This window comes from Camellia sinensis, chromosome 1, assembly GCF_055761805.1.
Source record: "Camellia sinensis isolate YWXY chromosome 1, ASM5576180v1, whole genome shotgun sequence".
Taxonomy (NCBI): Eukaryota; Viridiplantae; Streptophyta; class Magnoliopsida; order Ericales; family Theaceae; genus Camellia; species Camellia sinensis.
Genome location: NC_138961.1, coordinates 236,911,218 through 236,923,398, shown reverse-complemented (window position 1 = coordinate 236,923,398; position 12,181 = coordinate 236,911,218). Strand labels below are relative to the sequence as shown.

The 12,181-nt window shown below is 39.5% G+C and overlaps 1 protein-coding gene across 1 annotated transcript; it reads left to right on the top strand.

Annotated features, from left to right (window-relative positions):
- The first annotated feature begins 4,011 nt into the window (after positions 1 to 4,011).
- Positions 4,012 to 5,291, top strand: LOC114296513 (PPR containing protein (DUF179)). The gene is made up of 2 exons (XM_028240817.2): positions 4,012 to 4,270; positions 4,347 to 5,291. Exons 1-2 carry the CDS (start codon positions 4,117 to 4,119, stop codon positions 5,129 to 5,131), a joined length of 939 nt encoding a protein of 312 aa, XP_028096618.2. The 5' UTR covers positions 4,012 to 4,116; the 3' UTR covers positions 5,132 to 5,291.
- The last annotated feature ends 6,890 nt before the right edge of the window (positions 5,292 to 12,181 follow it).

Here is a 12,181-nt window from a genome sequence, read left to right as displayed (position 1 = left end):
TGAGTGAATGGTTGCAGAACAAAATCATGTGACATTCCAAGAGCACCAATTATGTTTTTGGTAGATCGACTCCATGGGCAGTGGTGGCAGAATGCTGCGTCTGTACATCAAGAAACTTCTACCTACTGTGTGCAACTATGGATGGTAATGGAGCTTTGTCATGACTTTCTAAACTATTTTCTTCACCAACCAGTGCTCGCTGGTGCGAATTGACCTCAAAGATGAGTGGCTTAGAGCATGACACACCACTCATGATGGGCTAATAGGTTCCACCCAATTGAGATGGATGATAAAGTTGCCGACATATCAAACTTGCTTGAGCCAACAGTCAGTCACAGAAGTCCACTTGGAGTGTCTTGAATGAAGCATGGGTGCGGTGTGGGTGTGGGTATGCTAATACGACAATTTTTTTTAAAAGTAAGGTATATGTATAACTGGAGTATGTCAATTTTTTTTTTAAAAAATTTAAAAACTAAACGTTCAACATACAAATCAAAGTTTCAATATCAAAACTAAAAAGAGAATAACTTGTCTGAAAAGTTATATAATTCTTTTTTTTCCTTTTTTGATTGTCTAAATTAGGGTGCAAAAGAAAGCAAAATCATAACTCATAGGCAATGGATGTTGGAAATAAATTACTTGATATTTTCAAAATTGAAAGAAGAATAATTATAGCGATCCTGATTTTACCCCGACCTTTATTGTGTTCCGGACTCGGATTCCGTGATTGTTTACTGTTGTCTATGTCTTGTTTCCTCCCTTTAATTCTTTGAATTTGAGTTTTGGGACTTGTTGGGCGAGTTTAGAACAGGTTGGTTGTCTTTTGGTACAAATGGTTGTTGCCCAAATTTTGGCCTCTTTGCTCGAGCGAGGCTTCTTACGCTCGAGCGAGCCCTGTGTAAATTAGGGGTGAGCAGCGGATATACCGATCCGCCAAAACCGACCGAACCGAACCGATCCGCCGCATTTTGGACGGATGCGTGATGACGAGCGGACGGTTGCGGATTGATTTTCTTCAATCCGCCAATTTGGCGGACGGATGGCAGATTTAAGGTTCCTTTGGCCGCAACCGAACCGCCAAACCGCGAGCACCCTTAATAATTTTTAAAACTTTGTGTTTTCAATTTGTTTAAATATTTTATTTGTGTTTTCAATTGAAAAAGAGCTCAAATATTCTGTTGAATTTTTTTTTTTAATTTGAATATATTTTTTGAATTGAAAAAAATAAACGTATTATTTATCTATATTTTTTTTATTTTTAAATCTAACTCTAAAAGTAATAAATAGAAAATATGATATATGTTGGTTGGTTTTTATTTTCAAAAACATATATAAATGTAACAATACAGAGACATATAATCTCTACTATTGCTCTATTCATGGTTTTGGTGGTTTGAATTATTTTTATATTTTAAGAACTACAGATTGTAATATTTTATATGGATGAGGCATGCTGTGATTGTAATATGTGAATGAGACATGCAGTGATTGTGATATTCTAAAGTTTCAAACTTTTTTTCGTTAGATGAGGCATGCAGTAATTGTAATTGTAATTCTTTTTTAAGTCATTGACTGTAATATTCTCTTTTTTTTTTGAGGAAGTGCACAAGTTGAACTATGTTAAAAATTTATAAAATTCCAAACCGCCAAACCAATTCGCATCCATCTGCCAAACCGCCAATCCGCTCAATCCACATCCGCCGGATTGGTGGACGGATGCGGATTGATTTTTTCCAATCCGCCAATCTGGCGGACGGATGGCGGATTGAAGGTTTTGTGGCCGCAACCGACCCGCGCCCACCCCTAGTGTAAATGTTTCTTCGCTCGAGTAAGGCTTCTTGCGCTCGAGCGTGCGTCTGCGTTGGGTGGTAGACTTGAAGCTTTGCATTCTACGCTCGAGCGACACTTCCTTTGCTCGAGCCAGGCAACCTTTTTGTGTCTGGTCGCTCGAGCGAGCACTCTATCGCTTGAGCGAGCATGGTATACATCAGTTCACAGCAGCACTGTTTTGGCTTCATTTTTGATCTCTTTTCACCCACAAACCCTAAATCTGCAATCTCTCTCTCTAGAAGTCGCCTTCTCTTTAAGGTTTCATCTACATTCATTGAGTTCTTGACCCTAGTCTCTTTGAGAATAAGGTAGAGGGCTTCAAGAGCTTTGTGTTGATCCAAGTAAGGATTGATTTCGTCATCTTTGGAATTTTGATCTTGCTTGTTTGTCTTCTACACTTGAGGTAGGAAATTTCTACACTCTCATATGGTTTTTAGCTTAGTTATTTACTATTGTGTATAGATGATGAGATATGGTTGTGGTTTGGACAAAATCTAGGATTTGAGTGTGAATGAAAAGATGGGTTTTGATGAATATGGGGTAAATGGGTATTAGGTTTGAATATATGATCATGTTGTGCCAAAATAGTTGGTTTTGGTGAATTAGGTTGATATTTGGAAAGAGGGGGATTTTGCCATAATTTTGATTAAATCATTATTTTTCATAAATAATTGGAATTAACATTGAAAATGTGAAATTGGAAGGTTGTGGTTATAAATGGTGATATTGGATATTTAATATTTCACCTATGGAAGTTTTGAATAAACTATTTATTTTGAGATTGAACATCTCTTTAGAAATAATTGTATTGGACTATCGGTGGAGGATAGTTATGATTGTTGTAGAAATTGCATGAGAATTAGACGATTTAATGCTAATTTATTGTTAGTGTCATTGAATATAACCATGTTATAAATACATTATATATGTATGTTTATTGGGAGGAGAAATGGGATGTACTCCATATATGACTATATTTATAAATACATTGTATATGTATGTTTATTGGGAGAAGAAATGAGATGTACTCCATATGTGATTACGTTTATAAATACGTTGCATATGTATATTTGTTTGGGAGGAGAAAGAGGATGGACTCCATTTAAAGCAAGTTGGCCGGAGTGTCTTGGGTGAAAGATTCGAAATTTCATATATAAATGGGTGCCGGTTCCTTCGGACGAAATATCCGTAAAATGGCAAGGTTTGAAGTGTTTATGGGTTTTTTGCATAGTTGGAAAACCATTGAGTTGTAGCCTCATTTTGGTTGTTGAAGGATAATGAATTTGACTCATGAATTGGGTAGTATATATGAATTGAAAATGAATTGAGGGAAAATGGAAAGAGGTTAGGTCTTAATGGCATATGAATATGCAAGCCATGTGGATGTTTTAGTATCGGTATTGTTTATGCACGTGGTATTTATACTTTTGCTAAACTTCATACATTGTGTTAGATTATCTCTACTGGGCTGTTGGCTCACCCTATACGGGAATATAATTTTCAGGTGCAGGTGAGGTATTTCCTCAAGACAATAAGCTGGATGGACTTTCGGGAAGCAAGAGCTTCTTATTTATGTTTTATGTGTGTATGCTTATTATTTGTAAAACCAATGACTTAAGTTGTAATGAGCGAGACTCAATTTGTGTAACCAGACAATGATTTGGAAAGATGTAAGCTTACATTGCATATAACTGGTTGTTAAATAGTGAATTCTGATATATGAAAGTATGTTGTTTCTCATATTTATTCCGCATATGAGTTGTCTTTATTGTATTATTTTGGTGGTGTTACAATAATAAAGGCTGCAATAAATTCTAGCATCTATAAAAAAAAAAAAAAATCACTTTGCCGTACCCACAACGTACCCATGCCGTACCCGGCATGTATTTGTCATACCCGGCATGTATTTGACATACCAATATGCATATTGTCGTACCGATATGCGTATCCGCACTTGATAAATACCCGATACTCATATGACACAGTTTTTAGAATACCCTGCTTCTAGAATACCCTGCTTCATAGCTTGAATGCTCTTTCCCTTTATTACGTGTAAAGTCATATCCACTGGCCCATACTACAAAGGAGGCTATTTGGATGGGAGGGGATTGGACTCACCCTGTGGTGTACATTTAGCCTCGTCCCATGTATATAATAATTGCATTAATTTTCTTATCCTTTTAAGGGCTCATTGCAAACATATAGCATCGCAATCTTCTCATCCTATAGCATCGCAATCTGCACAAAGTAGTGGGGTAAGAAAAAAAAGAAAAAAAAAAGGAAGCAATGACCATGGAAGCTTGTTTTCTCTCCTCAAACTCATTTTCCAAAACCATAACATTTGTCCCTTCAATCAAATCTAAAGTGCTTGCCCACCATCCAAAGAGAAATCACAATCAGTTTCAATCCAAGAAAGTTGGCATTCCATCTCCTATTACATGTAAGTACTTGAAATTAAATTCCTTCAATGTAAATAATTTTTGAAAGCTTCTAATGATTTTGTGAATCATATATAGGTTGCCATTTGGGGTCATCATCCTCACCAGAAGATGATAGCAAACCTGTTCATAATTCCGATTGGCGATCGTTCAGAGCAAGATTAGTAGCCGGCGAGCGAGCGCTAAGGCCAGAACTAGAAGAGCCTACCTCTCTGGTGGTTCAGCATCAGCATCAGCCTCCAACTGTATCAATTGGTGACAAGTGGGCACATACCATCCACGAACCAGAGAAGGGTTGTTTGCTCATTGCCACAGAGAAGCTGGATGGGGTCCACATTTTTGAACAGACGGTGATCCTGCTCTTATCAACCGGTCCAGTGGGTCCAACCGGAATCATACTCAACCGCCCTTCACTTATGTCCATCAAGGAAACCAAATCAACGGTTCTAGATGTGGCGGGGACTTTCTCGGATAGGCCATTGTTCTTTGGAGGGCCACTAGAGGAAGGGTTGTTTTTGGTGAGTCCCAAAGAAGGCGGTGGCAGTGGTGGTGGCGGTGGCAGTGGTGGTGATGGTGGGGTTGAGAGGAGTGGGGTGTTTGAGGAAGTGATGAAAGGTTTGTACTATGGAACCAAAGAGAGTTTGGGGTGTGCTGCTGAGATGGTGAAGAGGGATGTGGTTGGGGTTGGGGAGTTCAGGTTCTTTGATGGGTACTGTGGGTGGGAAAAGGAGCAATTGAAGGATGAGATAAGGGCTGGATATTGGACTGTGGCTGCATGTAGCCCAAGTGTAATTGGGTTGGGTGATATTGTTGGGCTGTGGGAGGAGGTCCATGGGCTTATGGACCCTAGAAAGGTTTGGTGACCCACCCTCTTAAATGTGGGGAATTAAATCTATGTCAAAATGTAGGTATAACATGTTGGGTTTTCAAGCTCTAGAGTGCCTCTTGTACATCATGTATTTTAACAATTGTTGTAATAGTGGACTTGAAATTGGGGAATGTAGTTTTGGATTTTAAACTTTATGAGCAATCTCTCTTAACTTCATAACAGCGTCTGCATCTCCAACATTATACTATTTAGGTATAATAATAAAAAAATAATAAAATGCTGTGAAAAGAACACATATAACATGTTATGATATATGTATAAATCAATAAAAAAAATTGATCTTATTGTGCTATAGAATATTTAACTTAAATAAATATTTATGATAATTTTATATAAATATTAAATTATAATGTAGCAAAAGATGAAATTTTATTTACTTAAATAATTAATTAGTTAATAAATATTAATATTTAAATAAAAACCACATATATAAAGAGAATGATTGTGGGTGTGAAGTGACAAGAACTTACTAGTATAATTAAAAATTAGTATACTAATATTTAAAATAAAAATAAATAATTTTAATAAACCTTACATATAACTAACATAACAACGAGATTTTTAATGATTTTTCTCTGAATATATCATCATCTAGTCAATCGTTTACTGGACAGTTAGTTCAGATTTATGGGCTTATTATCACAAGCCTATTTAGATGATTTGATTAGTTAATTCCATAAAATTTTATGTTTTTATTATTCATAAAAAAAAAAAATCCATACTAATCCAATGGTAAGCCCATATAATGGATTTAAAACATGCCCATATCTTTGAGAAAAACCCCTACATTATTCCGTACTATATATTTACGTACACATGGTCTGGATTGGGGTAAAACCAGGACCAATATGTTATTTATGATTCTTGAAAAATTGAAACCAAATTCGTTTAAATCGTGGAGTCAATCCAAACTAATCCGTTTAAACACGGATTGGATCGGTTTAGGATCACGGATTGACATAATTAAATAACAAAAAAATATAGAATATTTTAATTTTATAAAAACATAAACATAGCATCAAACAAAAGCAATAAAACTGGATAGACATTACACAAAGCAGAGTTCTCCTTTGCATTAAAACTAAAATAGCATCAAACAAAAGCAATAAGAAAACTAGCTTTAGACAAACAAAAGTAACAAAACTTCATGAACAGAAGCAACAAACAAACAAAAGCATAGCAGCAACATAGCAGCAACATGGAATAAGAGTTTAGCTTTTATACGAAATAAGAAATGATATTATATGGAAGGGTCTATAGTATATAGACTATTTGTATACGGTCCGGATCAGTTCCAATCCGGAATCATGGGATTCAATCCGGAACCAATCCATAAGTGGCTTACGGATTTTTAAATTTCCAATTCGGAACTGAACCACGGATTCAAAAAATCAATCCAAACCTACTAGATTGGACTGGACTAGATCGGATTACGAATTATACGAATTTCTTGCTTAGCCCTGTTATACGTATACACATTCACGCGCATTACGCCTGTTGGAAACCTTTAAGCCTTTGGATAGATTTGTTTGACTTTTTTTCTTAATTTTTATAAGAGAAAAAATAAAATAATTATAATTTAAATATTACATTTTATTTTATTAATTTTTTAATTTATTTCATCTTTTTGCAACTAAACTAATCCCACAACCACATGCCAACAATGCTGATGAAAATGGGACTTGTTTCTCTGCTGTGGAACCGAAGAAGAAGAACAATAACAATAACAACAATGGCAAAAAACGAACATAGCGAGCAAGAAAGGAAAAGACCTAGATCTGATCTGCAGGGTGGGTTGGAGAAATCCGCCTGCCTTTTCACGTACGGCGGTCCTCAAGCCCGACGTTGTACGGCCTTGATTTGGACGACAAGAGTTACAAGAGAAGAAAGTTACGCCGAAGGTGTTGTAGTGAGATCCTCAGAGCCAGAGCCTGAGCTTGATCTTGATGAGCGTTTTCGTAGAGGTACACTACAAGAAATCGCACCTTTGGCGACCATTTTGGCGACTAAACAAATTTTAGTCGCCGAAAGTACATTTTTTGGTGACTAAAATTTAAATTTGTCGGCGTTGGTTCAAGATATCGCTACTAAAATATTTTAGTCAATAAATATTACTTATTGGCGACTAAATTTAAATTTAGTCGGTAAAAACTTCACTTTCAGCAACTAAAAATTTGATTGGTCGCTGTTAGTCCAAATTTTAGGCCAAAAAAAATAAATTAATCAACAATATTGGTTTTTCCCAACTAAAATTAAAATTAGTCGCCAAATCGTACTTTGGGCGACTAATATTTTCGTCTCTGTCCAATAATCTTTTGGCTACAAAAAAATTTAGTCAGGAGATCTATTCCTTTGCCGACTAATACAGAAATTAGTCGCTAATTTTAGTTTGGACAATAGTTGATTTGTATGGACTTTGACATTTAAAGTTATTTATTTTTTGTATATGGATGCAGATTGTGGAATGATTGATAGTATGTATCATTTTGTTTATATACGTATTACAGGTTGCATGGAATATAGACAGGTTGTGGAGAAATTATAATTTTGCGATAAAACAGAATATCATGTTTTTGGCGACTTAAACAATTAGCAGCTAAAATGAAATTGGGAAAATACTTTGGGCGACTAAAAATTTTGTAGCAAAAAAAAATTAGACATTTGGCGACTAAAAGTTTTGTAGCAAAAAAAAAAAAAAAGACATTTGGCGACTAGTTTTGTAGCCAAAAGAAAATCAAACATTTGGCGACTAAAATATTTCATAGCTAAAAACAAAAGGTAAAGAATAAAAACACTTTCGCCAATTAAAAATTTAGTAGCAAAAAATGTGAAACTTTAGGCGACTAAATATTTAGTAGCCAAAACAAGACCTCTTTGCAACTAAAATTTTAGTAGCCAAAAATGTGAGACTTTAGGCTACCAAATATTTAGTAGCCAAAACAAGAACTCTTTGCCTACTAAAATTTTAGTAGCCAAACATGTGAGACTTTAGGTGACCTAATTTTTAGTAGCCAAAACAAGAACTCTTTGTCGACTAAAATTTTAGTAGCTAAAAATGTGAGACTTTAGGCGACTAAAAGTTTGGTCGCTGAAAATGTACTAATTTAATTTAATGTCCAACTTTTTGGCGGCCAAAAATTTAGTCGGAAATTGAATACATTTAGCGAATGACCTTTACCGACAATTCTTCGACGACTACTTCTGCGGCCAAACAATTTAGTCGCTGAAACCCTTTGGCGACTAAAAATTTAGTAGCCAAAAGTGAAAATTCTTGTAGTGGTAGCGGTGGATTGCGTGAACTCACTCCATTGAAGTCGAAGTCGAAGTCGAAGTCGAGTTCGAGTTGGGCTCCCTATGGTTCCATGGTCGTCGCTCTCGTCTCTGCTGTCTACGTCCTTGGTGATTGCATTTCAAACACTACAACCGATAAAGGATGGATTATTAGATGGAGAAGTGTTTGCATGACTTTTGTGTCGAAAAAAATGGATTTTTCATAACGCTTTCATAATCCCTCAAGTGTCAAATTTGTAATAAGCATAGTAGTGTGTGAAGTGTTGGGATCGGGGATCCCGCCCAAGACCTTATAGAAATTATTCCATGCAGAAAAACACACCCACACTCAAGGAGACACAATATTTAACGTGGTTCGGCCTCAATGCCTACGTCCACGGGAGAGTAGCTGGTTATCACTATAACAATGGAGATATTACAGAAAGATTACAATAGAGGAGGAGCTCGCACTCTCCTCACTCACCCACTCACCCGTCTCCCTCGCTCACACCGAGGGAGACGGTCTCTCCGCCTCACATATCTCACTCTCTGACTTGCTCTGTTTTTCACTCTCTCTCTATTTCAACTCTCCCCTCAACCTCTATTTATACACCAATGAGGGAGAGCCTCATTGGTCACCACCTACCCTCTTCCACTCTTTAATGGGGTTGGTAGAGTGGGAGAGCCACTTCCATTGGGTGGAGAAAGTGGGTTCTCCAATGGGAGCTCACATGGGATGATCCAACAAAGCCAACAAATCACCCCCTCAACCCATGTGAGGTGATAAACTGCACACACTGCTGCTAATCTTGTCACGCCCAAATTTCAACAGAATCTTCATCTCCTCATTGAGACGCTACATCCCTTGAAGCTAGAGATAATACACCAGAGATACAAGAAGAGGAGGGAATCCTACATCCTCAACTCAACTCATACCACTCTCTGATTTGGAGAGAGCCTCTGCTCCTATCTCCCTCAGATCTCTTCTACGCTTCCTGTCTCGGATGTCTTTACTTGTTATGCTTGAACTTGCGCAACCAAGATATCTTGACACCCCCTGATTGGATGTCCTGCACCCCCTGCTCGGGATACCCTTGCATTACCGTGCAACTCCTTGCATGATGAACACTGGAGCAACTAGAAAACTTCAGAGTTTGACACATCAACATCCTCAATTTTCCTTGCTCGGAGCTTATTTCTGAACAACCAGCCTTTGCTTTCTGCACTTCAGAACAACTTTCCAGCGATCTCATACGCCCGTTGTCTGTGCTGCAATCCCTGATGTTCGGTTCTGTCTCACTTGTACGTCCGTACTGATGTTTGACAGTTAGCCCTTCTGCCAAGACAACTTCCACCGCTCTGTACAAGTTACCACTATGCAACTCCGTGTATAGTGCTCGCACCCATGGCTTCTGGTCTCCCTGCGTCAAGCTTGCTTGAGAGATCTGCATCAACTCTATCATCTGCTGCCATGGAACTAAAGAAACCACCATAGAGAAATAAGACTTGCCACTCCTTGGCACGCACTCCTGCGTTTTACCTGTCTCAATTTCTCTGTCTAGAAGTTCCTGTGAACTGTCAACAACCCGCTGCTACACACTCTTCTCGTGCCTCTGTACGACACTCTAGCGTACCCTTGCACTGTTGCATGTCTGCAATTAAAAACTTCTGCGCTTAGGATGTTCCTCTGCAACTATTGTTCTACATGTCCACTTACCATTAGTACCTACTCGTATACAGTAGCTCCAACAGCCACAGTATTTCCCTGAGCCTGTACTAGTTGCCAAATCATCTATCCGTCGATGAATGGTCTTCTCTTTTGATTGAACCAGATCCTCCGATCACCTCAACAACCAGGAAAGTTCCCAGGAAAGACTGGTGGGGTCACAACCGGTCCCACTTAAGAACCAGTCTCCTTAGACAGTGTCTTTTTGACAGAACTTTCCTAGACCTTTGAGATAATCATGTCTGCAATCCTCTGATCGCCCCTGACCAATCCTGATCTCCCTCGATCTGCCATTTGATCAAGCCTGATCTCCTCTGGTCTTCTATGATCTATCTCAATCTGTATCTGGTTGTCCAATCTGGTCAGAATCTGCCCATTCTAACCTCTTCAGTGAATCCGCAACATTCCATAATATCCGGCAACCTTCCTTCGAGTATTGAAGATGGCAAACACCCATGTTTTGACAATCTTTCCAAACCGTTCAGAATTTCACTATTCTGACCTCGCGGTTGCGTCCGGAGCGGTCCATTTAGCTAGAACCAACCTTCGTTGCATTTCCGGGGACCTCACTGAAAATTATCCCCGAAAGCTGGGCCACACCACAATTTTTTGAAAATTCTGGGCCAAATTACAATTTTCAGAAGTTCAGGGAATATTCCGTGTACCAACAGAATATTCCGTACACTGCCCCTGACGCCGTCTGCCACTTTAATCTGCCTTCCTTTTACAGAAACTCCGTCTCCAAAATCTGACCGTACGGATGTGTCCGGAATACTCCAAATAGTCGGAAACCACTATTGGATCACCAAAAACGGACTCCAAATGGCTTCGATCTAGCCAAAACATTTTGTACGCCTCAGATCTGCGGCTGCACCGTAGCCGCGAAGCACTGGATCCCTCCCTGCCTCTGGCTGACGGGGCAGACACGTGGCATCCCTTTGCTGACGTGTCGCCACGTGTTGCCGACGTGGCACGCTGACGCGGCATGCGCATGCCTTACACGCGCCTCCCCCACTTACCTTCTTCCTTCCGCCGCGCGTGGGGCGCATACACGCGAGTGAGATGACGCGCCGGCTTTCTGCACGGCGCGTGGAGGCGCGTGCAGAGACTGGGACTCACGCGCCTTCTTCAGGTGGCGCGTGAGAGCGCGTGGGGACTCCTCTGGGTGTCTGCTTTATATTTCTGGACTCCTCTCGTCGAGCCCTTGCTCCTGGTATGCTCAAAATCTGATTTCGAGCAACTTGATTTCTGGGCAGTTTCAAACAACACGCTGTTTTTGTTCCGAAACGCCATCGACGAGGCTCTGATACCACTTGTTGGGATCGGGGATCCCGCCCAAGACCTTATAGAAATTATTCCATGCAGAAAAACACACCCACACTCAAGGAGACACAATATTTAACGTGGTTCGGCCTCAATGCCTACGTCCACGGGAGAGTAGCCGGTTATCACTATAACAATGGAGATATTACAGAAAGATTACAATAGAGGAGGAGCTCACACTCTCCTCACTCACCCACTCACCCGTCTCCCTCGCTCACACCGAGGGAGACGGTCTCTCCGCCTCACATATCTCACTCTCTGACTTGCTCTGTTTTTCACTCTCTCTCTATTTCAACTCTCCCCTCAACTTCTACTTATACACCAATGAGGGAGAGCCTCATTGGTCACCACCTACCCTCTTCCACTCTTTAATGGGGTTGGTAGAGTGGGAGAGCCACTTCCATTGGGTGGAGAAAGTGGGTTCTCCAATGGGAGCTCACATGGGATGATCCAACAAAGCCAACATGAAGCACCCAAAACCGAAATTTGAACTAAATGAGGCCATTGCTTGGCTTGCAGCCTCAAGCCATGCCTGGCAGTGGATTTCAAATTGAACATGAACGCATGGTTTTAAAAATTGGCCGAAATCTCTTGCTAGGTACGATAATGGTTTTGGCGGCCTATTGCAGTGGTGTGACAAAAAAACACACTCATAACAACGGCCACCACCATTATGTAATGGCCTATTGCAATGCCTTTACAACT